Below are 27943 nucleotides of genomic sequence, written 5' to 3' on the forward strand. Positions count from 1 at the left end.
AGAAAAGAAACCAAAGGTCAGTAGTATGCTGATTAATCTCCATGAGTCAGCTGCAGATCAACCACACGAAGCCGACAAGCTAATTGCTTATTAGTATTAGTACCATTCAAAGACACGTCGCCATCATTATCACTTCCATGATGCTTGAGCACATGAAAACCATGTGTCCTGATGGACAATTCAACTACCATAATCGAAAGGGGGAGGAAACAGAAATCTGAAATCCAGGGTGGCGATGGTGATGATAATCATAGCATTATATTATACAGATTGCTTCATTGGAAATCCAAAAGGATAGTACAATATACAAAGAGAAAAGATCACAAATAATACATCATGTCTCTCTCTCACACACACTCAGCTCATTGACTGACTGACTTAACCTACCTGCTCTCTCACTCTTCTTGTAGCCACTCACTCTTTTGTACAGATCTGCATGGCCTTGGAATTTCTTGGTTGCATGGACAAAAACAATTCCATCAAAAACCAAAAATAAGCATCGTAGATAGAAGATGAACTAGGACAGATTACCTAACTAATCCCAAACTCCCTCCCACCAAATCCAATGACTAATCCTCCCAAAGAGAAGGCAGGGACAGATGAGATTTTTTATTAATGCAAGAGGGCTCTTCTTTTTCTGACGCCCTGTCCCTGCTCCTCCCTCAATTTCTACCCAATTTTCCTCCCCAACTATTGCTCCCAAATTTACACGAGGAACCTGAACCTGAACTTGAACTTTATTTACATACAAAAAGATCTGTGGTAAAATTACCTAAACTCGTTATAATTGCGGAATGGATTTGATGGATGGATGGATTATATAGTTTTTAGGGGTTAAATTTAGGGCTTAAATTGCTCCTCTCAATTCTCTCTCACCTCCCCTCTAGTGCTAGTGGTGCTAAAGAAGGCCTTGCACCATGGAGGGGAGGGTCTCAGGGTTACTTGGTGTTGTATGTGCATCTAGGCCATGGCGGTGATACCATGGCCACGGCCGCCGCGGCTGCGGTCGAGGCAGTCAAAACCCTCAACGCGCACCGCTGCGGGCTGGAGCGCGAACCGGGCGCGGGCGCACCCGGCCGCGCTGCGTGGCGACATGGATGGCGCCGCCGAGCGTGGGGTGGGCCGGGGTACCGCCACCGGCGCGGCCACTGGCAGCGCCGGCATGGGCATGGGCATGGGCATGAGCGGGCAGTCCATGCCGAACCGGCTGTCGTGGACCACCGGGTTCGACGCTCGCCGCGGCGGCGAGCCGCAGAACAACGGCGACTGCGGGGACGCAGCCGAGAGACTGCTCTCCTCTCCCTGCCAAGAACCGGACACGAATCATCAGCATCATGTAACAAATGCTTGCAGAAAAACCGTGGATCTGAAGATGAAGCAAAGAGATCCCACCTTTGCGAGGAGGAGGTCGAGCAGATCCATGCCGGCGCCGGCGTCAGTGTAGCCGCCGCTCTGGTGGCACCGGAGGGGCGCCACGGGGCGTCGTGGCTTGGGGCAGAAGAGCGGGCTCTTGGCGTCGCCGGCGAGGGCGGAGGCGGCGACGGGCAGAGGGCTCGTCATGGCGGCGAAGTGGCTCATGGTTTCTTGCTTTTCTTTTGGCTTTTCTGGTTAGTTGATTAGATCCAAAATTAACAAACCCTGCAAGAACAAGAACAGCACAAAAGATCGTTAGTTACCTCAGCTGAGTGGCGGAAAAAAGGAAAGATATTTCAGGAACAGATGCGGCAGATCCGAGTCTGGAAGGGGAAATCAGCAGAAGGTTGAAAATCTTTGAGAAATATTTGCTTAGGCGAAGCTTTCGTAAGGATTCGTGAGAGTTTTCCTCACAAAAAATGAAACTTCACACAGATTTGTGCAAGAAAGTGTGTTCTTTGCAGATGACACCAGTCGATGGAAGATTTGTGTCCAGTGGCCCCACAAAAATCAAATCTTTTCAGAGATTTGCAGCAAAGATGAAATGGTGCTTTGGAGAGATTTGTGAGGATTTGCCTCAGAAAAACAAACCCTTCTGCGTGGATTTACAAACCAAGGCTTACCATCATGAGAACTAGAATCAGAAAACCAAACATTCCCAGATGCAAGAACACTGCTCACCTACTCCGAGGAGAACACGAAAGAAATACTGAACTACTAAGAGGGAGGGTAGAGAGAACACGAGAGAGAGAGAGAGATGTTTACCTGAAGCTTTGCCTCTGGATTTCTCTCTCCTAGATAGATCTAGAGAGAGAGAGAGAGAGAGAGGAGGAAGAGGAGAACCAGGAACTATTGATACTCCTACCAAGAAAGAAAACCAAAACAAGAAAAAGAAAAGCTCAAGCTTTGCGTGGAGCTGGATGAGGAGGAAGGAAGGGAATGGAGGGGAATGGAGTTCTTAAATAGACAGAAAATGATGGGCACCACAAACAAAAAAAAATACTAGTAGCAGGAGACAGCTTACCCACAATGTACTATTATTTATTTTCCAAAAGTGAAAAAATAAGCAATTTTTTAGTAAAAAATAGGAAAATATAATTGATGTTGCATATGGGTAGAGCTATCTAATTGGACTGGCACCAGGTATGATGATTTTGACTTAGTCTAGACACGGCACTAAGAATCAGCGGGTCGGATCGTGCCTAAGTTGATACCTCGGCACGGCCCAGTTCGGCTGTCGTCCCGCTGCGGCGCCGCCTCACCGATCGATGCAATGCCCTACAGTGCTGTTGCTCCCACCATACCCAGACTAACACGGTACGATACCTCATGGTCATACGGTAGGTCAAGCCACCAACACACTGAGTCCTGTTCTAAGAGCATCTTAACAATATTTTATATTTTATTTTTTTTTCTCATGTCTCTTCTCGTTTCTATTTCTTTTATTTTTTTTTTATCTCTGACAGCTTCTTTTCGAATGAATTCATAAAAATAAAAAAAAGAAAATCTCATTCTTTTTCATAACAAAAACTGTAAAAAGAAACTATTAAAACACTAAAAGTTCTAAACAAATTCTCGTCCAGACCTTGTCCAGCCGTACCCGTGCCCAACCAACCCGTCGGGTTCACTTGGCGAGCACTACATATGGGAAACAGACTGCACAAAAGCTGGTGAGGGATACGACAGGAGGAAATAATTTCGGCCTGCACAGCAAAACTGGTGTCATAATTGAAGAGATTAACAAAGGGGTCCTTTTCATCCTGGCTTGGTCATAGTAGCCTTTTTCTTTTCCAAAAATAAAAACTATTAGAGGATCTGGTCATGAGATAGTGCTAATATTTAAATTTTGAAGAATTTGTACTCCACTCCACCGTTCTTTGTTTCTTGTGCACTGTTCTGGAGTTCAAGCTGTTGCCAATGATTTCGAAATTATTTGTACTGCATGTAGAAACAATGCTCTTGTACAGTAGTCTTATCCTTCTGTATTTTTGATTTAAAATATTTGGGTTTCACATCGTTGACAATCATATGGTACAACTTGAGTTTTTTAAGATAATCCCACTTAGTATGGATGGTTCATCGCGTATTGATCAAATGGTTTATATTCCTATTTGCCTCATATATATTTCTATAAAATATATGGATTGTAACAGATTCAAACAATCTCTATATTACATGATCGAACAGTTTACTATCAAAGTTCGTCTCTCATCCCCTTCCCTCTCATATAATATGAAAAATCACAATTTATTCGTCCACCATTTGCCCATAGACCCTCTAGCTATGGATCCTCTAACTACTATATATTTGCACATAGACCTTCTTTTATCGTACTATATTTTTTTTACTTCTTCGAATTACTATATCCTGAATTGATTTCGCGTGTGTGAAATATGTTTGCGGTTGCTAGTATATTATAGTGCGTAAGAGGTCATCTACAGCTATTTTAAGTATATTAATATCAATTATTGTACTGTCAAAAGAAAGAATATTGTTTCCTTATGCACTAATATAACAAGAGATAAACCATTTGCTTGTAAACATTAAAACTTGGAAATAACTTTTTAATATTCATACTCTAAAGAAGATAAATTTGTTTTTTCACTTTCAGTTAATGGCTATTCCAAAATCATTCATGTATTTCTAGTTTCAAGTATAAAACCTATTTTGATACATTTTAGGTTTAATTTGAATACAATGGAACTTTACCCCTTTTATCATATATTTTAAAGCAAATCTTTGATGATTTCGTAGCCATGCAGGCAGCATTTCCTATTTAGCATCTCGATCTCCCCTCGATTCTGCTCGATAGCGTGCATTAAGTTAGGAAGTATATTGTACTACATAAATGATTTTTTCAGAAAGCGGATTACAATAGGACTTTTGGCACCGACTGCAATAAAAACGTTATAGTCGATTCCATAGCTCAACCCACTGAAATTATTCATCGAGCCAAGAACCGACCATAACGATGGTATATTACAATCATTTTATAGTAAGAATCGATTATAATATATTATAGTCATTTTATAGTAAAAACTGATTGTAATACATTACAGTCAATTTAGATCATAACCAAACTATAATAATTAGACTCATACAATCGGTTCTAAATAAGAATCTATTGAAATACATCATTTACATGTTTTTAGAGAGATATTTGGAAATTCATAAAGTATTCATAGAGTCAAATGAAAAAAAATTATATAAAAATTGTACCACTTGACGAAATCTACAACTTTCTAGTTGACAATATTTTCATTTGAAGTTATCTTGGTGCCCAAATAATCAATAGAAGTTTTAGACAATTAGGATCAAAAGGAAAATATATAGCAATCCAGTGATAGATGAGATAATAAGAAACCTTTACACAAGGTGAGTGGTTGTGAGCTCTACTCTCACAAACCGCATACACAGTCCAAGAGTTTGATCCCCACACTCAACTCCTGACGCCTCCACCTCCCCTGATTCTCTTCTCTCCCTCTCGTCATGCCTTGCGCTTACATGGAAGAGAGCGCGACAACGTCGCCTGTATTTATGCTGAGGGAAACTCGTCGGCCTCATTCGACGCGCGCCCGCTGCTCACCCTCCAAAAAGGTGCGTGCATGTGCTTCTCCCCACCTAGATCTTACGGTGTGGCCATTTCTTAGATCGGATTTGTTTTTGATACAGATATGTTGCGTGTCCTGTGTACGACTACAACCCGCGTGCACTACTCACCCTCCTAGAAGGTACATGCAGGTGCCCCACCTAAATCTCGTGACATGGTTGGTTCTTAAATCGGATTGGTTTTTTAATAAAGAACTGTAGCGTGCCTTGTGTGTGACTACGATGCGTGATGTTCACCCTCCGAGAAGGTATATGCAAGTGCCCCTCCTCATCCAAATCTCGCATGCGTGGTCGGTTCTTAGATTAGATTTGTTTTTTTTTTATAAATATATGAGTGAACAAGTAGAGCCATGTGTGAAGGTGCAACAAAGGAACCATGTTGTGGTGACTCTATGCGATAGTTGAGAGACAGATCTGTCATCGAACGTGTAGCGATGCGTTTGATGTAGAGGAAGAGGGGGACTTTGAGGTTTTTCATAGTGGATCTGCTCCACCCACCATTGAGGGCTCCATGGGTACCACCATCGTCGCACAGAAATGACAAGTAAGTGAGGTGTTGAATTGAATGCTTAGGTGATAGTACTTGTATTTGATTAATTTCTTTTATAACGATTATGCACTTATGTACATATAACTCTAATAAAGAAATACTTTAATCTACATGTACATGTATACAATTTTATACATATAACTCTGTTTAATTGATATGATCATTTAGTGGTAATAATTGGTGTAAAATTATCTATTTTTTAAAAAAGTGCATTATTACAGTAAGTTTCTAGTACGAATCGATTGTAATAAAATATTATTATAATAGGTTTTTGAAACCAGTTGTCGATTTTTATCGTCACTTTATTGCAGCCAATTATCGAATCGATTGTGAAAACAGTTGTGAACATACTGTGAAAATAATTTCTTTAATAGTGTTAGTTGCCTTTTTTGTTGTGATGTATTAACGGTAGGAGTTAATATATTTTTGGGCTAAATAAACTATCAATAATCAAAGGCTAGGATCTTTTCTCGTGTCATGAATTATATATATTTAAAGTTTGCTAAGCCAATATCTCCAGACAAAGGGTTTAGCAGTGAGCCTATGACTAATCCTAATCCATCACAAGGCTTCCATGGTTAGATATGAACTGAAAACACTTGCATAAATATCTCTTCGTTTCCTTCTGCTATGGCTCTTCCCAACGAGCCAAATATGCACACCAACACGTACTATGCGCGGCTTACACGTGCTAGCAGATTATGACCTAAACCTCCCAATTTCTAAACCCTAGATGCCATGAGCTTCATCGGCAAATTAAGTTAAAACAAACGACACCAAATATCTCTAAAAAATTAAACAAATCTATATTGATTAACAATAATCTAGCAATGCTTTGCACGTAGGCCTCGATTAATATCATATGTAAGTTTGACCACGAATTGTGCAAACCCCAACGAACGAGCCAAGAGAATATCAAGCCATGTGTGAGCTGGCCCCAAACAATTTAAATAATCGTTAGAGAAATCAAGAGAAAAATAGTATATAATTTGGAGGAAAATGGCATCTTCCTGGCACACACGGGTGAGTGAGACCAAACATGCTAGTGGCCATGTGAGGCCATCGACAACCGGCCCAGCCTCGTTTACTACTGTATATAGTAGCTTTCGGAGATCATGGCCGAGCAATCAACGGCATCAACACATCCTATTAGGACTAATAAACAAATAGATGAGAGAGACTAAATGTTTAACCATTAGTCATATACATACCAGCCCATTTGGTAAGGTTCTGCATTATTCTAAAAACGTTTTGCTTTTAGTTTTATTTTGAGAATGTTTCTTTGATGAATCAGAATTAATTTGTGTAATCTTTTGGCTTGTTATATAGATTTTGATTTTCGAGAGAGGATTGTGTAATCTTTTAGCTTGTTGTATGGATTTTGATTTTCAAGAGAGGATGACAGTTGTAAATGAGAATGAACTGATTCAAAAACGGAAGAGATCAACTTTTGTCTTTTTCTTCCTTGCGGTGTAAAAAGAGAAATGTTTCTCTTATTTCAGATTCAAATCACTTGGCAAAAACACCGTTTAATAGGGATTTCACTTATTCTAGTTATAATCTAAAACATTTCTCGCATCCAAATGGGCCCTCTTTATATTTGGCCCCGTCTTGCACACAGGATTGGTTCCGATTCTCGCCGGAGATTTGGAAGAATCGGTTGCCAAACATGGTGACGCCAATCAATTTTGAGAGAAACATTTCGAAGAAACAAGGTGAACCGCTGAAACGGGATGGGAGGCATTTCAGCCGATTTTGAGAGCGGTTTGCCTACCTTGCCCTCGCCGCCGCATCGCCCACACCTCCCACTGAACCGTAGTTGTGGCCACCCGTGCCGCCGTCGTCGCCGCTGCTCTCTAGTAGGAGCCGCTGGCTGCTCTATCGAGAGAGATAAGAGGGAGGGAGAGAGAGATAATGTTAAAAAAAGTCAAATAAATGTTATTTGTGTTAATGTTGTTGTTGAAAAAAAAAGGATAAATGGTCAATTGCACCACCATACTACCTTTCAAGAAACTGAATACAGCCAGCCAAACAAACGATTTCTAGATGTGATTTTAATTTACTAGAGAAATATTTTTAGAAAAAAAATCCAAAATCAAAATATTTCTTACAGAATATGAATACCAACCAAACCGAGTCCTTTATCTTTCGAGGTTCACTTCAACGTTTCTTAAAACCTAGAAACAATTTCCGAAACCTAATTCAATGAAATAGAAAAGACATATCCAAGATACATAGTACGTAACTCGCCTAGGTAGTGGTTTTGATTTGTCTAGATAAGATATTTGAGCTGCAACGTCATGGTTCCAGTTGTTTTACTTTCAAAACGGATCGATACACAAATTTAGATTGGATTATATTGAATGAGATGGTTATGGATGAGATGTTATAAGTAGTTTGTTTTGTTAGATATATTGATATAACAATCTGTTTGTTTGCTTAATGAGTTGATTATAAATGGGATGTATAGGATGGTAAAAATATAAATAAATAGATTATTATAGAGGAACTTACTTTTTTATCATATAATCTAGGGCTGGAAATAATTTTAGAAATTAGTTTATCACATAAGAAGATTATTAGTGATTTTTTTAGATTTTTAGGAATTTATTTAAGCCCCTAACAATTGTTAGAAGCTATAAAAGTATATTTTTTGAGAATTTCAGTTTCAATTATATATATATTTTTATGAGAATCCAAGTAAAATATATTGCACATAGATTATGAACATATTAAAAAATCTATGATTTTTAGGAATTTTTTAATACTGTTTACACTGGGACGATCGATCTTGAATGGCTGCGTTCAACAAATCTGCCGAACTAATCGGTACATCATATGAGAGAATCTCTCATACTTAAAATGTTTACTAATTTTCTATCGTCGTTTACTAATTTTCTATCGTCGTGCGTGGTCTGCCATCCGTCCGTCCCGTGCCTCCACGCGTGCTCCCATACCCTCCCGCACGCGCAGCGCCCCATAGCTTCCCGCGTCCCGTCACGTTTCCCGCCGTGTGCAAAGCACGGAAAAAAACTAGTGGTCCTTACCATCTGAACCAACTTATCGCGTGTAAGCTCATCCAGTGCAGCAACCAAACAGCGGATGGCACTGTGCGTCCTGGATGGGATCGTCCCATCCAGACTCGTACAGATATACAACTAACCTAAAATAGTCGGCACGCACGGAATAAACCACCACGTGATGTGCCGGCCCGAGAGCCTGAATGCATGCATCGGTCGATCGGATCCATGCTCGTCTTGTGCCGTTTCCGGCTCAGCCACTGATCGCTCGTTTCGTTTGGGATGGCCATGCGTGGTCCAGCTCCAGCTTCTGAGCCGAGCTTCAGATTCATCAGTCAGGCTGAGGTCTTTAATGGGTTTAGGTTTCAGCTGGTGTGCGGTCTTCATGGCTGTGGCCTCGTGCTTGTCGCCTCCAACGGCTTTGTTACTTAGGGCATGTTTGGTTCGCTGCCCGAACTGCAGCTCCGCCTGTTCGGTTGCCTCCGCGCGTGTAGGTTGAGCGGTCGAGTCAAGCCCGTTGGAACGCGAATCGATTATGTTTCTCCCGAGGCAAACCGAGTGGATGCAAGTCGCTCGTAAATGTGTATGCGTGTGTGTTTTTTTTATTCAACTCTTGATTTTATCTGGGAGTATAAAAATAATTTATTTTTTAAAATATTTTTATGAACAAAATAGTACTTACTAGCAATCCAAGTTTAATCTAAAAATACTAAACCAATATTTAATTAAAATTCTCCAAACAAATATATTTTTATAACTTCTAGCAATTTTTGATACTCAAATAAATTTCTAAAAATTAAGAAAAATTCACTAATATTATTATCACATGATGTGCTAATTTATAAAAATGTTTTCAACCTAGATTATTTGATGAAAAATAAGTTTATTTATAATATAACATATACTCATATGAACAATAAAACACAATCTCTACTCAGTCAGACTAAGCACATACAACCAATTAAAATACCTTATTACATCTCCCTAATCTAACTCAAATAAACCTGACTTTTACTTTACTTTGCATGAGTACAGCATGGGTAGGTGGGGGTATGCATGCATCTTTATGGCATGCATGTTTTCCATAAACATGCTAAAGGTGTTCGTTGATATATTAGGAGTAGCATGCTAAAGGTGAGTATTGGCTCGTTTAATTGTTTGTGCATTCCGTATCCTTTCAGATAGTGTCACCCTGCTTTGGTACGGCCTCCCTTTGATCAGGCCTCGGCCGTTATTGGGATTGCTAGCTAGTTCTCGATCAAAGGCCTTCGGCTGCCGCCTCGTCTAGACGTTCCTTTCGCGGAGCCCAAACGTCCTTCGATCATGGGGGCCCGGGGGCCTTCCTTCGGCCTGGGCACCCTTTGCATGCCAAAAGGAGGAATCCTAGAGCCTTTCGTCGTTTGACATTGTGTTAATGCTGGCGTCAGGTCTGGGTTGACTAACTAGGCAAAGTCAACAAAAGGGGCTGGTGGTAACATTTCATCAACAATGGTCTCTTTGTGATTTTGGTTCGACTTTAGGGGTCCGAAGCCGAGAGGCTTTAGATTGTGGGATGATATATATCTACTCTTTGTCCCCTCCCCCTTTGGTCGTTCGAAATCAACGCAAGAGTATGATTACATTCATTTTAGAGGAAACGTAAGGTGTTACTCGCAAAATACATTTAATTTTTCCACTATGAAACTAAAATACTTCATTTGCGTCTGGTCATGTACAAATGGCAGTTCCTTGCTACGGGTAACCATCCTACTTGAAGCTTGGGAGAAACCATCTCCCTGGTGCACACTGCGGTCCCCCAGATTCGCTTGATGATGGTCCCCAAGCGCGCTGAGATGTGCCACCTCCAAAGGTTTCTCCGAGGTGGTTTTGTGAAAGGATCGAATGGTCCAAGAGAGGGTGGGGTAAATTGTGCGCTAATTAAAACTTCTACCGCTTAAACAAATAAAACCTTAACCTAGATAAAAAAGAATGCGACTACGTGATTTAAACTAGGACAAGGCAACTAAACAAGCAAGATAGCCAAGAGAGAGAATTGTAAAGAAGGACTCGCAATAGCAAAGATACTCAAAGTAAAATGCGGGAAAGTAAATAGTTGGAGAAGAGAACACCGATTTTTTTCCGAGGTTTTGAGAAGTTGGCACTTCCCCCTAGTCCTCGTTGGAGCATCCACCAAGGATGTAGCTCCCCCTTGAGTCACCAAGACTCAAGTGCTCCCTTTTGATTGCCCCTTCTCCATCTCCGGATTGGCGGGCATCAAACCAAGTACATCATCTCTTCCCGGGGCTCCCACAAATCCTCCAAGAACTCACCGAGAAAACCTCCGATCACCAAGACCGTCTAGGTGTTGCCAACCACCAAGAGTAACAAGCATCAAACTTCACTTGACAAAGACCAAACCTAGACAACAGCTAGATGCACACTTGTTACTCTTCAAGCACTTAAAGAAGTCCCTAATCTTCAACTAAGAACTTAGAATTGACACAAGTGATATCTCTTGCTTCTAAATGACACACCAAGTATATGAGCTGCTACAGGGTCGCAAGAGATGCTGAGAGGTCCAAATAGGTGGGTATTTATAGGCTAAGGATCAAGAATTAGCCGTTACCTAACAACCCAGAATTTTTCTTAACGCCGGAAGTTCCGGTGTGGATAACTCACTTCACATCGGAATATCCGGTGATAATACCCCTAACAAAATAGCCGTTAACTGTTCCATTAGCCGTTAAAGCTCCGGCGTTTAATCAGGACTTACGCCGGATCATCCAGCGCATTGAAACGGGCCAGATGATAGTTTGCAACCTCTCTGTGTAAATTCATCCGGTGATTACTCTATTCTACGCCGGACCATCCGGCGCATTGAAACCGGCCAGATGATAGTTTGCAACCTCTCTGTATAAAATCATCCGGTGATTACTCTTTGCTACGTCAGACCATCCGGTATGTAGACTCAATCCGAGACTTCATTGCGAATATTTCTCCGGTGATCTCACCACTCGAACGCCGGACTATCCGGCGTGGTCTTCAACAAATTTTCAAGTCAGAACTCTTAGGAATTTGCTCCGGTGAGATCACTCTTTATACAGAGGATCATCCGGTGAGATGAATTTTCGCTGAATGTATCTATTTCAAAGCCGTCTTGAGTTCTAACTTCTTGGATACTGAACCAAAAGCTTTTATGACCAACCTAGCAATAGAAAGTCACAAGTGTGCATCGACTATGTCTAGACTCACCTAGGTCAAGCTACAACTCTTAACCCCTCTTTATAGTACGGTCAAAAGACTAAAAAGAAATAGAACCTATACTACTCTAAGTGTCCTTCATCTCCTTGTGACACTTATAACTAGAAGATCCTTATCCTTCATGTACCGGTCCTTTGATCGTCCATATAAGCTCTTTAACGGGCAAGAGTATCAAGACATCATTGTCAAATAAGTTTTTCTTTTTCTTTTATACTGTTCAAAGCACATACGTTAGTCACAATGATACGGTTGCCATTAATCACCAAAACTCTTACCTCTTACCTAGGGGCCTAGATGCTACACTTTGCCACCCTAGGAAATGGATGTAGTTGCTGCGAAGGTTACCCTGATCTTCGTCTCTCGGGATGATGTAACATGTACTATCCCAACTCTACAGTATGATGTTGCTGTGTAGCTCCGGTATTTCGCTCTAGTGGATGATCGTTGAGATGTCTCTTAACACATCTTGTTCTGCGAACGTCATCGACGCTTGGGGTGGCAAAACCCAACGATCTTTGTGGTGGAACAAGAACACTTGGCTTGCATGGACCAAAAATCGTTTGTCTTCGGTGTTGAGCAGGCGTATTTTTGCCCACAGGACTTCGGGCGGTTGGGACGTCCACCCGTTGTCATCGCCGAGACTCCACCATGAAGCCTCTTCTATCCGTTCCCCTTTCGCAAGGTAGGGGGCACAATACTCATAGAGCACGACCATGGGCCCCTCGTTTCCTGATGGCCGTGGGTTAATGACGAAACTTGCGAGACGGCTGCTATGGCACCACTCCGGTAAACATGCTAGTGGTATGGTGGTTCCCATCAGGGGGTTCAACACCATCGCGGAGAGGTCATCGATCCAATCTATGGCTAAGAGGCGGCCCCCTCTGAAGTTTGCCACCCTGGTCCATCTTCCCTTCAAAGCCAGGGTGTGGAGTCTGAAAAAGTTGTCAGATGCCAAGTAGAAAACCACGTCACCGGAGTCATGGACCTTGTTGCTCTTCAGGATCCATGCACGTGAAGTGGGGGTGTGCTTCGTGGGTGATGTTGCTTCGCCATTGGGGCCATACCACCCGAATGTGGACAAAGTCCTTCGGGTCTGAGAGATGACATGAGACGGCCTCAAGGATGTACCATGGGAGGTTGGCCAATCCATCACTACAACAAAATTGGTCATCCATGTCGTGTCATTGCCAGTTCGTAAGAAAATTAGTATCACTGTCATTTTTAAAAAAAACAACTAGCAGCGATAATAACTTATCATTGCGGATTCATACTAAAAACCGACAGTGATACTACCACTGTCAGTTTTTAATTCGAATCGACAGTGATGAGAGCACCGGATATGATATTTTCATTGAATCGGCTTTTGGCTCACCCTAACATCTGCTCATGGCTTAGCAGGGTCCGTCCGCTGATTTTTACTAAGTTCCCCACGTGTTCGCCCTCACCTTATCTCTCTCTCCACCTTATCTCTTCCGATCGATCCCCTCCTCCTCTCTCTCTCAAACTGGATTGTAAGATCCATGGAGTGGTGTGGGGGGGGGGGGTCCAGTGGCTAGCCGCCACCCTCCTCCTCCTCCTCCTCTCTCTCTCTCTCTCTCTCTCTCTCTCTCTCTCCCCCCCCCCTCATCCCTAGGCGAAGAGGGAGGAGATGAGGCAAAGATGGGGTCGGCGGTGCGGCTAGAGGAGTGCGGTGGCCGAGCGGGATCCAAGACGGGATCCGGACGCTAACCTTAACCCCGACCTCTTCTTTTGTTGGTGGTGGAGGCACATCCTTCTTCGTGGGCGGCGGGCTCGCGGTGGCTGTTCCATTTGCGTTAGTGGCCAGAGGAGGCGGTGCGCTTGATTGGGCGAGGCAGGGCCAGACGAAGGGGCGAGCTCCTCGGCTATGGGTGGCGTGTTCTCTTCCCTGTCTGACCACAGAAGGGGGACGATCCGCCACACCGTTGTCAACACCAAGCCCGTTGCCGCTGCGAAGAGACGGGTTGTTGGAGGATTGAGCGGGTCCAGCTCAATGGGGGCTAGAACAACTCTGGCTTGATGCAGAGGTTGACTCGATTTCCTTTTTTCTTGTTCCTTAGAAATGGTTTCAGTGGCAGTTGTGAACTTGACAGTGATAATACTCGATTATCACTACCGCTTATATGGGTGGCTTATACGTTTTTTTTAATTAGTGCATGGGCGTCTTCACAGTCAACGGTTAACCTGTGAGGGTTGTTGTGCCATGTGATGAGCGAAGGTAAGTGGAATGAGGTTTGCACGGTGACGGTGGGGGCGGTCGTTTAGGGAGAAAAAATGCGGTTTTATGATGTAGGTTACCTGTCTCTTCGTTTTCACCGCGACTTGATGATGCCCTTCGGAATTTAGCAAGTGATGGATTCCAATTGGTTTCCTATGGAACGTCGCCATCTTCATTATTTTTTAGGCCACCCGACATTTGGTTCTGACGCTTGGATGGCCCACGACCAACCATCGCGTCCGCTAGTGGCCCTACCACCTTGGTGCCCCGCAGGCAAGGGTTGCGTCCGTTCACGGGTAGGTCTCGGCTTGTTGATATTTGTGGGCATTAACGTTGTGGTTAGTCCTATCCAGAGTCTAGCTATGGCGAAGGTGTCTCTTCAATCAGTTGCATGTTTTGTTAGTTCTTATGTTGCTTTTGATAGACCTGTCTTTAATATTCGTTGGTGGTGCATTGTTAGTTCTTTTGATTGTGGTCTTAGCCTGGCATTTTGTTTAGTCTATGAACTATGTCTCTTGCTGGGATGATGCTCAGGTAGTAAAACTGAATTCTTTTATGATATCTCCACTACTTAAAAACTGAATCCCACGATGGCTTTGAGACCAACCTTGTGCATCCAAGCCAACCTCGATCGCTGACGCCGATGCCAGTCCCTCCACCGTCGACCTCGCGCACCCACGCCAACCTCGATCGCTGACCTCATGCAACAGCGCCAACCTCGATCACCAACGCTGAAGCAAGCCCTTCTGCCGCTGGCGTTGGGTTGCCGTGGACACCCACCAGGAGCGCGAGAACGACCCCTCCCCTGCGGCCACAAGGTTTGTGATTTTTTCCACTATGGAACTAACTGCAATGTCAATTCTTTGAAGTTCTTTCCTCTGTTGTTGTACTCATGATTCTTATCCCCCCATTCTCAGTATGCCCTTTGTAGTTTAGTTGTCTGCATTTTAGTTTGTATGCACGTCCCAAACCGTTGTTTACCTGGTCAATACTCATGTTCTTAGTTGACTTGTGTATCTTATATATTCAGACAAGACATTCGAGACAGATCAGATGAGCACATTATCAAAGCGTTTCAACATTTGAGCGCATCTTACTATCATCATTTCATTGTCAGATAAATAACTCAAATCTAAGTTCATTAATGTATTGTTACCATGAGATCATCTAGGACTCTGAAATTACAGAGGCATCTTATTCATAGAAATGTTCAGTTGTTTAGAATGTGTGCCCAAAATCCCAGATCCAGAGAACAAAATATGAGCAGTTATCAGTGTCACTTCACTCCAGATGCCATTCTCATGGTAATATATGTTGTAGTAGTTGCCAATACTAATCTATGTTGGCACACTGAATGTTAGCATAACTATCAACTTTTGGATCCCACCCTCGGACCATGGTGTGTTGTGGTGAATGTTACCCGAATGTAACTGACTAATATAAAATATCGATGCCTGACAAAAAGTATATTGGTCTGTACAACAATTTCGTAATTGTTCAGATTTTGTTATTTTTTTTATATATTGCTCGGCGTTATAGAAAACTAAAAAGAGTAACAATGAACCATAAGTTGAATCTGTGTTCATTTGCTTTTCTTATCATTGTGTTAGTACGTCTTGCTTATTAACATTTCAACACTTTGATGCTTTTCTTGATATCGTTGATATGATGTTCAGTTTGCATACCATGTTTGTTAGTTATAATATAAAGTTGACCAGACATTGGTTGTCTTTCTCGCAGATGGCGTCTTCGGAATAAGATGGGGACTTGCTCCATGCAAAGACCTAACCAACACCACGACACAAGTAATGTTGATCAACTACTGTCTAAACTATGGTCATGTCTCATACTCTATAACTAAATACATGTTGTATCTTTTTAGATGGGCTAAACAATAGTAATGTTGGTGGATCCATGACATCCAATGCACAACCATCACTCCTAGATCCTAGAGAACGTAAGAGGCAAAAGGAGAGAGACCGATATGCGCAGCAAAAAGATGAAATACTAAAAAAGTGTCGTGAAGCCCGTTAGCAAAAGAAAGCTGCATCAGCCCTTGTAAATGTAGAACACTATCAATCAGATACTCTTCCGAATGATCAAATAGGATCATGGCAATCCGCACTCCCCAAACTAGGATACACGCCAAGTGCAAAAGGTGTTGCGTCCTCACAAATCACTATATTACATGTTGTGTCTGTAGGCCTCAAATTTTTTGTTGTTCACTGTGTTTGTAGGCATCCTCAATGTTGGCGTGGAGTCAACAATTTCAGAGCGACACACAACATACAGAAAAATATGTTTCCTGGCGAGAGTACTAATTGGCTACGGAGAAATAATACGTACCATAGGCAAGAAGTTCATATACCATATCAAAGCCAAGAAAGCATCATGACCAGTACTTAGGCAACACATTCCCCTATTCAATGGCCAGGTACAATGAATTCTTATCTGCTGTCATATAGAAGTTGTGTGCAATCCATGATTAGAGATAAAAATGGGAATCCTTAGGTCACCCAAGTACGTATTTTGGTTTCATTAGGAACTCACGTACAACTGTCTAAAGTTTTGTTGAACACGTTGGAGGTGACTTCACACAGCCGTCTGGTCATATTCATGGTCTAGACAACATCATGGAGTTGACTCTTTCTCCAAATTGCTCTATTCTAGGTATCTTGAAGCAATCCGTATTTAGGGATAAAAATGGGAATAGCTAGCTCACCAAGTTACTATATTAAAAGGAGAGATATGAACTCATGTATAATTTTCTAAAGTTTTGTTAAACACGGTGTAGGTGACTTCACACCGCCGTGTGGTGATATGGAACATTAATCTGCTGCTATATTTTCATAATTCCCATTCAAAATATGAAAATGGTGTCTTGTACTAAAAAAACTAAAAAGCATGAGCTTTTATTGTATATACATGTTGGTCGAACACACACAACACATACCAACACTCTTACCTATTCAGACATATGCCAACTTCTATGTTCTTACATTTCTCATAAGGGCATGTGGTTGGGGTGGTGGGGCCACTCGTGGGGCCCACGTGTTGGAGAAAAGATGTATTTTCAATACGATCTCTATTATTTTCTCTCCCAAATTTCTTTCTCTCATCCAAATAATTTTAAACAAATTGCTTTATAGTTGCAAAACAAAATCACATAAAATTAAACATAATGCTTAAGAAGCATATTTATGCTTAATTATGTAATTACGGATTTTGGGACGTGACATTAACTTAGGAGAATTTAAAGTTGTTGTGCTTCATAATGGAGATTTGTTATGTCATGTTCCTCAGTAGCTGATGCTGAGAAACTGCATAACAAGTATAAATCTTTCGTATTCAAAGAAATTAGTTACATGCACATGAAAAAGGTTTTTCAGTGCTACACTGACATTGAAAACTTAACTAAAGAGGAGGATGTTAATATCTGACCACAAGTTAACCGTGAGCATAACAAGAACTGAAAACGCAAACGCTAAGCTTCGCCCCATCATACGAAACATTAAGTGCATGTTATCTTTAGGCATGCAATGGTAGGAAACCGATCGGTCTTGTCTATGTTGGATCCTTTGGTTTGGGCCTGACCCAATGTAACTTAGCCTGGGACCATGAGAAGGTTGAATTTGGTCGAAGCGGCTCTGTCTTCAATGTGTCAGCACATCAAATTTTGAGAAACTGGTCAGGCCGCATGCAGTTTTCTATCAGGCACCGGAAGGGTTAGAGGAGCTTTTCGATCGATAACAGAAACCCTATTCTCATATCTCACGCGCCATATTCCTACCACGACATTGTGCGACTTGGGAGGTCTGACGCCGGCCGATGGTGGTACGGTTCAGTTCAGAGAGAAGATGAATAATGCTAGTGGGCATAGGGAACCCGGGTGTGCCATCATCCTTCGAGGGTGCGCCATTTTTAAAAAAAAATATACATTCAAATTCACGTTAAAAAGACTCAAACTTGGATAGTCTAGATGTACATCTACATGCTCGACCAACTGAGTTAGAGTGTACTATTGGAAGTGACCTTGACAAGCATTCCATATCGCAAAATCAGTCAAAATTATCGGTTTGTCATCTAGGTGTTTTTTTTTACGGTGAGTGAAGAGTTAATCGAGGTATAAGACCATCCCCAACCATATTTCCTTAATTTCGTTCTCTTCCCGATTACTTTCTCGTTCTCATTCCCTTTATTTTCTCTCATCTTCAACAGTTTTCCTTCGAGGGGAATAGCGAAGGGAAAGGAGAGAGAATCCCGTCCTGAAGGGAATGACCTTGGGAATCCCGTCGTGAAAGGAACCGTGAAGGAAAACCGTTAGAGCGCTGAAGAGAATAAAAATTCCTTCACGACGAGATTTTGGTCCTTGAAAGGAATCCGTTGGGGCTGACCTAATTGCAACTTGCAAACACAACTGATCGAGAGAAACTGCATTGATTATGACAAAACAATCGAGCATCACTGAACTATAAATAATTAAGCATCTGCCGGCGCCTAATTAATTAAGCGTCACTAGCTGGCACACATCTCAACCCCACGGGCGCTCAGATCCTCCTATGTTTGTTCTCGTCAGATGCAGCTCAACATGTCATGTTACAGTTGCAGCTCGCAGACCGCTTGATTCGAACAAATAAATAAACTCAAATTGGTTGGGTTTCCTGTGTGGCAGATGCAGATTTTCAAAATTTGACAGGAAGCTTCGTACGGTTGCATACCCTCGATGCATCACTTGCTAAACTGGGTTGGGCTTGGACCGTGCTTGAGGCATCCAAGGCTCAGATTGCGTTGGGCCGTCGGCAACTCCGCTATTCACCAACATGATGCCCAGTTCGTCAAGTATTGGGCCGTAACAGCATTGTGTCTTCGGATCAGCCCAGTTCGTCATGTATTGGGATGGGAGTGGGCCCCCAATGTGTCACGGCCTGGGCTGACAGGAGGCCTCGGCTGGATGGCAATGTGTGCATAAGAGGCTTCGCGAGCAGAACGGCAGAAGGGGAGGACGAACAGACATTAGGACTACCTTCTTCTTCCTCGAGCACTCTCCCTACTCTTCAGCCTCGGTTCTTCTTCCCCCTGCTGTAGCTTCTCTTCCCAGTCTCCCTTCCCTCTCTGTATCCAGTCTAGAGTGCTGCGTCTCTCTATGCTCTAATTCGCCCTCAATTTGTATCTATGCACTTGTGGAACTGGTTGGAGTTTGCAATACAGACATTCGGTCGAGTGGATTGAGTGTTCTGTGATTGAATTGGTTGTGTGCTCAAGCGGGAACGTGACACAATGAGGCCTCCTTGCATTTGCTCCTTAAGATGTGAAGGCTCGTTAAACTAGATGGGCCCATTCCCTTCTCCCGAAACGAGGAGGGATTTACTCCTTTAGTCTTTGAAATATTTTATTTATATATTTTTATTTCCGAATTTTGAAAAAAAAACAAGTGTGCCCATTTTTTACTTCTATTGGACGGTACAAATTCCTCAATTTTTTTATTTATATATTTTTATTTTCAATTTTTGAAAAACATGTGCATCCATTTTTTATTGGTAAAATCTAAATTCCGAGCGTGCATGCTCTTGCGCTTTGGCATGCATGCGGTCTATAACCGTAGGATGCAAAACGAATGAATGTGATGGCGATATGGGGATAAGGTTGTCATCATTCTCATAACTCAAATCTCCAAAACTTTCCTCCCCTCCCGTTTTTCTCTCTCACTCTGCCGCCGCTGCTAGATCCAGTCACACCTTTCTCCTCCGTGCCCTGCCACTTCTGCGTCGCCTCCATACTCCCACGCTCTCCCTCCTGGTGTCGTGCTCCCCATCCCTGTGCCGCTTCCTTGTGCCCTCTCCTCCATAGGAGAATATGGTGTCACGACACATGTGTTGGTGCAGTGAAGCTCGAGCTCACACCACATCTGGGGAAGGGAGGGCGGCTCTGCGGGCGAGGGTGCTTCCCAGAGCGGCGCTAGTGTGGCGCGTGTTATCGACGGCTTGGGTATGTGCTCGTCCACCTCATGTATTTCACCCCTCCACCCGACACGGAGCAGAAGGACGAAGAGGAGGAAGGGGAGAAGCAATCATCGAGATGGTCGAAGAAGGACGACGTCGAGCTCCACTGTGGACATTCAGATCTATGGCCGTCGGGGCTTACAGATGTCGAGCTCCACCGTGGAGACGACTGCTAGCTTCCCGGAGTGGTGTTTTCACGAGGAGAGGCGGATAAAGGAGATGGTATGGAGAGAGTTTTCATTGTCGCTGCCATTTTTTACTTATGTGATTTGATTTCATACTTTTTTCTTCTTCAAATTGTTAGGACTTTGCTCACATATATGATACAATTTGCTTTTCCCAAATCAGTGGATTTTGCCTGAAAAAAACTATGTGGATTTTGATATCTGAGATCATATGATTTGATTTATAAACTAAAACAAATTTGCACAGTGTAGAGTATATGAAATTAGCATGCTGATTGCGGATTTTGCACGGTCTAGAGTATTTGGAACTGAGGTAGTAAATATAGTTGCAATTGGGAACTCATTTGTTGGTAAGGAGAAATATTTTTAATAGGCCACTTGAGATTATGTTCACAGCACACTACCGGAATCCCCATGTTTGCCGAGTGTGCCTGACTTTGCCGAGTGCATTTTATCGCGCACTCGGCAAACCACCCCATATGCCGAGTGCTGAAATAAAGCACTCGGCAAACAAGTAGACACTCGGCAAACCCGGAAAATACACTCGGCAAAGTCAGGCACTCGGCAAACTCGAGAAAATAAACTCGGCAAAGTCAGGCACTCGGCGAAAACCGCGCCACATGTCCCTCCTCACGGACTCTGACGGCACGTCCGTCCTTTGCCGAGTGTCGTCTAACGGACACTCGGCAAATATTTTTATTTTGTTTTTCTCTTTTATTTTCTTTTTCTTTTCTTTTCTTTCCCCCTCTCTTTCCATGTTAAAATTTGGTATTTTTCTGGATCCGTTTGCTATTTTTAATTCATTAAGTGCATTTCTAGGTTTTTAATGGATATAAGTCAAATTTGTACTGCAAGTGCATGAAATAATGGGAAAAAATGGGTAGAAAAATCATATTCATATTTTTGAGTCTACTTTTAGGCATTCCCCAAGAAATGAAAAGAAATTTGTAACATCTGGGTGGCAACACACGACCACCAACATGTAGCTTATTGGATTTTTAATTCTAAAAAAAGCAAACGAAGTCTGAAAAACATGAGACTTGCCATGGTGTCATGATATGATACGTAGAGGTTGTGGTAAAAATTTGAGAAGGTTTCGCAAAAGTTGTCACGTACGATGCTTAGAAACCGAAGCATCTCCGAGGAAGAATTGTGGTTTCGAGACGGAGCGGATCAGGTTTGAAGCCGAAGTGACGATTGAATCATCGTTTGATCTTGAAACTTTTTCTACACTCAACATACAATATAGCATATTCCATGTTGAAATTTGGTATTTTTTGGGTCTGTTTGCTATTTTTAATTCATTAAGTGCATTTTTAGGCTTTTAATGGATATAAGTCAAATTTGTACTGCAAGTGCATGAAATAATGGAAAAAATGGGTAGAAAAATCATATTCATATTGTTGAGTCTACTTTTAGGCCTTTCCCAAGAAATGGAACATTTTTGAAACATCTGGGTGGCAACACACGACCACCAACATGTAGCTTATTGGATTTTTAATTCTAAAAAAAGCAAACGAAGTCTGAAAAACATGAGACTTGCCATGGTGTCATGATATGATACGTAGATGCTGTGGTAAAAATTTGAGAAGGTTTCGCAAAAGTTGTCACGCACGATGCTTAGAAACCGAAGCATCTCCGAGAAAGAATTGTGGTTTCGAGACGGAACGTATCAGGTTTGAAACCGAAATGACGGTTGAATTATCTTTTGACCTTTAAACTTTTTCTACACTCAACATACAACATAGCATATTCCATGTTAAAATTTGGTATTTTTGGGGTCCGTTTGCTATTTTTAATTCATTAAGTGTATTTTTAGGCTTTTAATGGATATAGGTCAAATTTGTACTGCAAGTGCATGAAATAATGGAAAAAAATGGGTAGAAAAATCATATTCATATTGTTGAGTCTACTTTTAGGCCTTTCCCAAGAAATGGAACATTTTTGAAACATCTGGGTGGCAACACACGACCACCAACATGTAGTTTATTGGATTTTTAATTCTAAAAAAAGCAAACGAAGTCTGAAAAATATGAGACTTGCCATGGTGTCATGATATGATACGTAGAGGCTGTGGTAAAAATTTGAGAAGGTTTCGCAAAAGTTGTCACGTACGATGCTTAGAAACCGAAGCATCTCCGAGGAAGAATCGTGGTTTCGAGACGGAACAGATCAGATTTGAAGCCGAAGTGACGGTTGAATTATCGTTTGACCTTTAAACTTTTTCTACACTCAACATACAACATAGCATATTCCATGTTAAAATTTGGTATTTTTCGGGGTCCATTTGCTATTTTTAATTCATTAAGTGCATTTTTAGGCTTTTAATGGATATAAGTCAAATTTGTACTGCAAGTGCATGAAATAATGGAAAAAAATGGGTAGAAAAATCATATTCATATTGTTGAGTCTACTTTTAGGCCTTTCCCAAGAAATGAAAAGAAATTTGTAACATCTGGGTGGCAACACACGACCACCAACTATAATAGCCAATTGTACAGTACTGCAAATAATAAATACAGGATTAATATAAAACCTGAGGGGTTTTATGGAAATAGCCAATTATAATAGCTATTTTCGGCCAGCGGGCCGAAACAACCTGGGCTTGAGCCTTATTGGCCTTTTGGCCCAAGCCCACATCGGGCTCCCCATCATCCCCTTGCCATATAAAGAGGATGGCCCGCTGCAAACCCTAACCGCCCCTTGCTTTTGCAGCCGCCGCCGCCCTTTGCTATGGCCGCGGGTGCTGCGGCGCCGTGTGCCGCAGGGCGCCGGAGTGCGCTGCTGCGCCAAACCGAGGAGCCGAGCCGCCGTGTGCCGAGTCGCTGGAGGACGCCGGAGGGCGCTGCGGCCATGTCGACCGAAGGGCGCCGGAGGGCGCCGCCGCAGATCCAAGCCGAGGAGATGCCGAACCGCCGGCGGTGAAGTGAGGCGAGTGGCGGAGGGTGGATGCCGGGCAGTGTGGTGGCGGCCGTGGCGTATTTGTGCGTGGGTGGTGACCTGCGAGCTGCCGGGCTGTTGTGCGGTGGTGGCCTGCGAGCCTTCGGGTTGTTCGTCAGCGCCAGAGGGGTGGTGCGCGCGTCGTCACCAGTCCGGCTCGGACCTACCGCTGGAGGCTCGGGTACGGCGGGAGGGAGCTCGCCGGCGCCGCCGAGTCGGCGCGCGGCAGCGCCGCAGCTTCCGTGAGGGCGGCTCGTGGCGGGGGAGGCGCTTAGCCCTCCGGGAAGCCCCCGTGCGCATCTCTCCATCTCCCAGATGTCGATCCAGGCTAGGTCATCGACGGCGGTGGGTGGAGGGCAAGGCGGCGGAATTTTGCCGCCCCGCCAAAACGCCAAAACGAAGCGCGCCCGCCAAAACGCACCAAAACGCGGGCCGCCAAAATCTCGTGCGTAGTGTTTTTTTTTAATATAACTGCGCAAGTTTGCCGAGTGCCTGACAAATACACTCGGCAAACCATCCTGTTTTGCCGAGTGTATTCCTTCGACACTCGGCAAACCTCCGATACGTCCTGCTGCCGTTTAGTCGCTTTTTTTTTTTGCCGAGTGTCGGATTTGACTCTCGGCAAAGAGTTTGCCGAGTGCGCGATAGAAAACACTCGGCAAACAGCTGTTTGCCGGCACTGTGTATGCCGACCGCTGTTTGCCGAGTGTTACACTCGGCAAACCCTTTGCCGAGTGTTTTTAAGCCTTTGCCGTGTGCCCAGTAACGAAATCCGGTAGTGGCAGTAGGACTGAATTCATTTGATCATGTACAAACTACGGGCATATAAAACATACATTTTTGTAGCTGTAGCACTTTTTTAGTTTTACAATGCATAAACTTGTGCATTTCATATGCCCAAATGGAAAATGCTTTAAGTTTTCAGTGCCTTCCCTTTTCTTAAGCATTTTAATGTACAGATGTCAAGCATTTTTTACATCAAATTTGATATCAACTATGTAGTTTTAATCATATCGTATTTGTCAATTTTGATAGCAACATGAGTGGGTCAGTTTTTTACTCATATCATGTAATATATGCTTTTGTACTTATCATTTTTATACAACGTCAAACAAAACAGGTTATGTTCTCTGTACTTCAAACACGAAAAGTTCAAGGTCTAGACGAAAAAGTAGGTCACTATTTTCTGTTGCTTCTAAACTTGCGTGCTGGATGTTTCAAAGTCTTGGACTCAATGAGGCCTCATGAATTGCTGCAATGTAAAGATAACTGCAATCAAGGAATTATAGGATGCTTATTATCCTGACACAAGCAAGAAGATAGTTCTATTGTAGAGTAACAGGTAAGCAAATAGATGTACCTTTGTTAGTTTTCTCCATTTTTTCTCCTGCGAACTAAGCTACATATATCCTCACATTTTTTATGTGTATACAACAAGGATTGTGGATTTCATATGCTGATGTACTTTGAGCACTGGAATGGGCGTGTGCTACCTTTATTCAATGAAGAACACGTGCCAAACATTCACAAGCTACTCACTTACAAATGGCTTACTCTTAAGGACAATGATGCAAGCTGGAAGTCCAAGCTCAATTTGGACTAGGTCTGCTACATTTTCTTTTTCTTGATAACTAGGCATTTTTATATATTCCATCCAAGCAAGTTCTCTGAATATGACAAGCATTTCTGGTACCTGTAAAAAGCAACTCAAAGTCTACCAATGTTAAACTGACTACAAATAGTTCGATAATATATGATAACCATGCATTTTTATATATTCCATCCAAGCAAGTTCTCTGATTATGACAAGCATTTTCGATACATGTAAAAAGTAACTCAGAAATTAGCCAACACTAGTAGCTGTGCATGTGTAGTTATTCAAGGGCAAAAAATGAAAATGATAACATATTCTGAGATCTTTTTTATGACATCAAGGATAAAACAAGGAACGATAAAGAAAGTAATGCTAGATTAAGTACAGGTTCAAATATGACATCACAAATTTGTAAAGAAAATTTGGTGACCAGAGTAATACACTTAGTACCAAATAAAACTAACACACTTGAAAGAAAAAAAAAACAATGAAATGCTAGATTCAAAAGATAGTTTGGTGGTTCAATGGCGGTGACGAGTTTCATATGGTCACAAAAGTTGCCGACGAAAGAGCTTCAACCTTCGTGGCACCGCGCCGCCAGAGATTTAGTAGAAACCAACCTTGAGTCTGGGAACCTTGCAACTTCTATGTAAAGGTGTCACTTCAGATGTGACTATGGCAATATCAACGGTCTCCAAATGATAGGACAAGTCATATTCATCCTCATACAAAGGCTCTGAGAAGTAGATTTTGTTCCTCTTGTATTTGGAGACGCTTTTTCCACTGAAGCTGTCAATGAAATGCTTCGACACGAACAGTGTCCGGTCGCCGACATCATTCACAATGCGCCACTTCGGCCTCGAGTCCAGGAGATTGCACTTGTAGATCAAGCTTCTGTATGTGTAGCGTTGTGCCTTGTGGAACCAACCTGGCTACCCACTCGTGGCTCGCTTGCGTGCGTGTGCCTTCGCTTGTTGGTCACTTGTTTGGGAAATCAGGGATGAAATTGGAAAACTAGGGATCGAGAGATTAGGGAATAAAGGATAAGAATTCAAACATCATGTGAAATGGGCTAGGCTTGTTGGTTAGGATTTAGGAAAGAGAAAGCAAGATAGTTGGCCGAGACGATCTCTTCCCCAACCAGCACAGCTTCGTCTTACTCGGTGTTCTTCATTTGGTCCTCTATTCCTCATCGGAGTTCTGACCATACGCAAGCTAAGTAGGAGGGCTTGTGTAATACTGAATTTTAAGAAAAAGAAAAGAGAGAAGATGTTGACCAAATTTTGACTTTTTGATCCGTGGCTCGTATCGACGATCGGAGACCATGGTTGCGTTCATCTCGTCGAGACGAACCCATTTTGCTATTCATACGTCCGTTCTGGGCACTTTGAGATCCGTAGCGAGCCCAATAAATTTAGACCGTTCATTTTTTTTAAAAAAAAAAGAAAAAAAAGAAGAAGAAGAAGAGATAAGTACTGGACCATCCAGACGTCTCTACTGCGTTCTCTCTCGCGCGCGTTTCTCTCTCTCTCTCGCACGCGTTTCTCTCTCTCGCGTCTCTCTCCTGCGTTGCGCCGCCGCCGTTGCCGCACCGCCCCTGCTCGACGAGCGCCGGGCGCCGCCGTGTGCTGCTGCCGGGCGCCGCCGCAGCACCCGCCGTGCGCCGCTCTGCGCCGGGCACCGCCGCCATGCACACGCCGCCGCTGAGCCGCGCGCCTGTGCCTGCCGCGCCGCCGCTGCGCCGCATGCCGCCACCGGCCGCCGCTGCCAGCCACCTCTCTCTCTCTCTCGGTGTTCCGCCGCGCTATCCAGAGCCCAGCAGGCTGAAGCAACAGCGCCGGGAGAAGGAAGCCAGGAAGAAGAAGGAAGAAAAGAAAAGGAGGAAAGAGAAAAGAAAAGAAAAGAGAGAAAAAAAGGAAAAAGAGAAGAAAAGAGAAAAAAAAGGGAAGAAGAAGAGAAAGGGAAAAGTTGGAAATTTTGGAATTTCGTCGGATTCGTCGTCAATCTTTCGAAGGCGATTTCTCGGTAATTTCTGGACGATTGTGGTTTGATTAAATCAAATCAATCAATTCCTGTCATATTATTTTATGTGATCAATGGTCTGTTTTGTTTCGATAATCGTTATTGATTCGAAGATACGACATCTGAGTCGAAGTATTCTTTTCGTTCATCGGAGTAAAGTCTAATTAATGAGAATTCTAGTTCGACTCTGAATTAGAAATAGTGTATCATTTCATGTGATATAGTTTTCTATTTAGTTTTCCGAAATATAGGTGTACCGATGGTGTGGACGTTATTCTTTTTCGGTAATTGGGTTATGTGCTTTTGGCTATTTGGAATCGGTGTCCGCCGAGGTTTAGCCGTCGTTGTGGCTTATTCTTCGCTCTTTGTCTAAGCTAGAGGGGGGTCTTACTCGGCGTCTAGCAAGCTAGTTGGTAAATATCTTTGAAGCCTTCGGTTGTCGAACGCTGGGTTTTGGCGTATTAGCGTGCATCCTCTTTTATTTCGTCGTTGCGGCGTCGTTGTGCTAATGGTGTGTTTGTTCAGGTGGTGTGACCTCACGTCACGACTAGCGCCCGGCTTCATCGTTGGTAAAGGCAAGTGAATGTATTATATAACTACGCTTTAACCTATTATTGAGTTGCCTACATTCTTTAATTACAATGCATTCATCTAATCTGAATAACTGATTATGAGCTGGTTACTATGTTATTTACTTTTCCAGAAGTTTACTCGATGATTGATTTATGAAGTGCAGTAAGTACGATATGCCATTCTGCAGTTGTTCATTATTGTTTTATGCAATGTTTTTTTAGTCTCAAGCATTTTTCGGGAGTTATGTTGGTTATGCTTGAAGCACGTCATACATATACATCTCATGCATTGGAAGTTTGTCGTCGTCTTCTGGCCACGACCGTACCGGTACTGTCGGAGGATGAACTCCTGTCGCAGGGATCCCGAGAGACCCCCTTTTTAGAGATTCGGCCGGGGGGATGATCCTGAGCGAGCTTGTTTGGGAAATAAGCGGGAAACGGAAATAAATGCGGTGGCTGGTGGGAGATGATCGTCCTAGTGCGAGAAAGATGGGTGCACCGGGGTTTAGACAGGTTCGGACCGCACGGGGGCGTAACACCCTACTCCCGTGTGAGTGCTAAAT

At 42.9% G+C, this 27943-nt stretch overlaps 1 protein-coding gene and 1 long non-coding RNA gene across 2 annotated transcripts; one reads left to right on the forward strand and one right to left on the reverse strand.

Moving 5' to 3' along the window:
- Positions 1 to 239: 239 nt before the first annotated feature.
- On the reverse strand, positions 240 to 2361 carry LOC133904880 (uncharacterized). The gene is made up of 3 exons (XM_062346508.1): positions 2179 to 2361; positions 1393 to 1638; positions 240 to 1302 (listed from the first exon to the last, which is right to left on the reverse strand). Exons 2-3 carry the CDS (start codon positions 1576 to 1578, stop codon positions 961 to 963), a joined length of 528 nt encoding a protein of 175 aa, XP_062202492.1. The 5' UTR covers positions 1579 to 1638; positions 2179 to 2361; the 3' UTR covers positions 240 to 960.
- Positions 2362 to 20035: 17674 nt separating this feature from the next.
- LOC133905310 (uncharacterized) lies at positions 20036 to 24969 on the forward strand. The gene is made up of 2 exons (XR_009907601.1): positions 20036 to 20289; positions 24313 to 24969. It is a non-coding gene; the product is annotated as an uncharacterized LOC133905310 (long non-coding RNA).
- The last annotated feature ends 2974 nt before the right edge of the window (positions 24970 to 27943 follow it).

Source organism: Phragmites australis, chromosome 22 (genome assembly GCF_958298935.1).
Source record: "Phragmites australis chromosome 22, lpPhrAust1.1, whole genome shotgun sequence".
NCBI lineage: Eukaryota > Viridiplantae > Streptophyta > Magnoliopsida > Poales > Poaceae > Phragmites > Phragmites australis.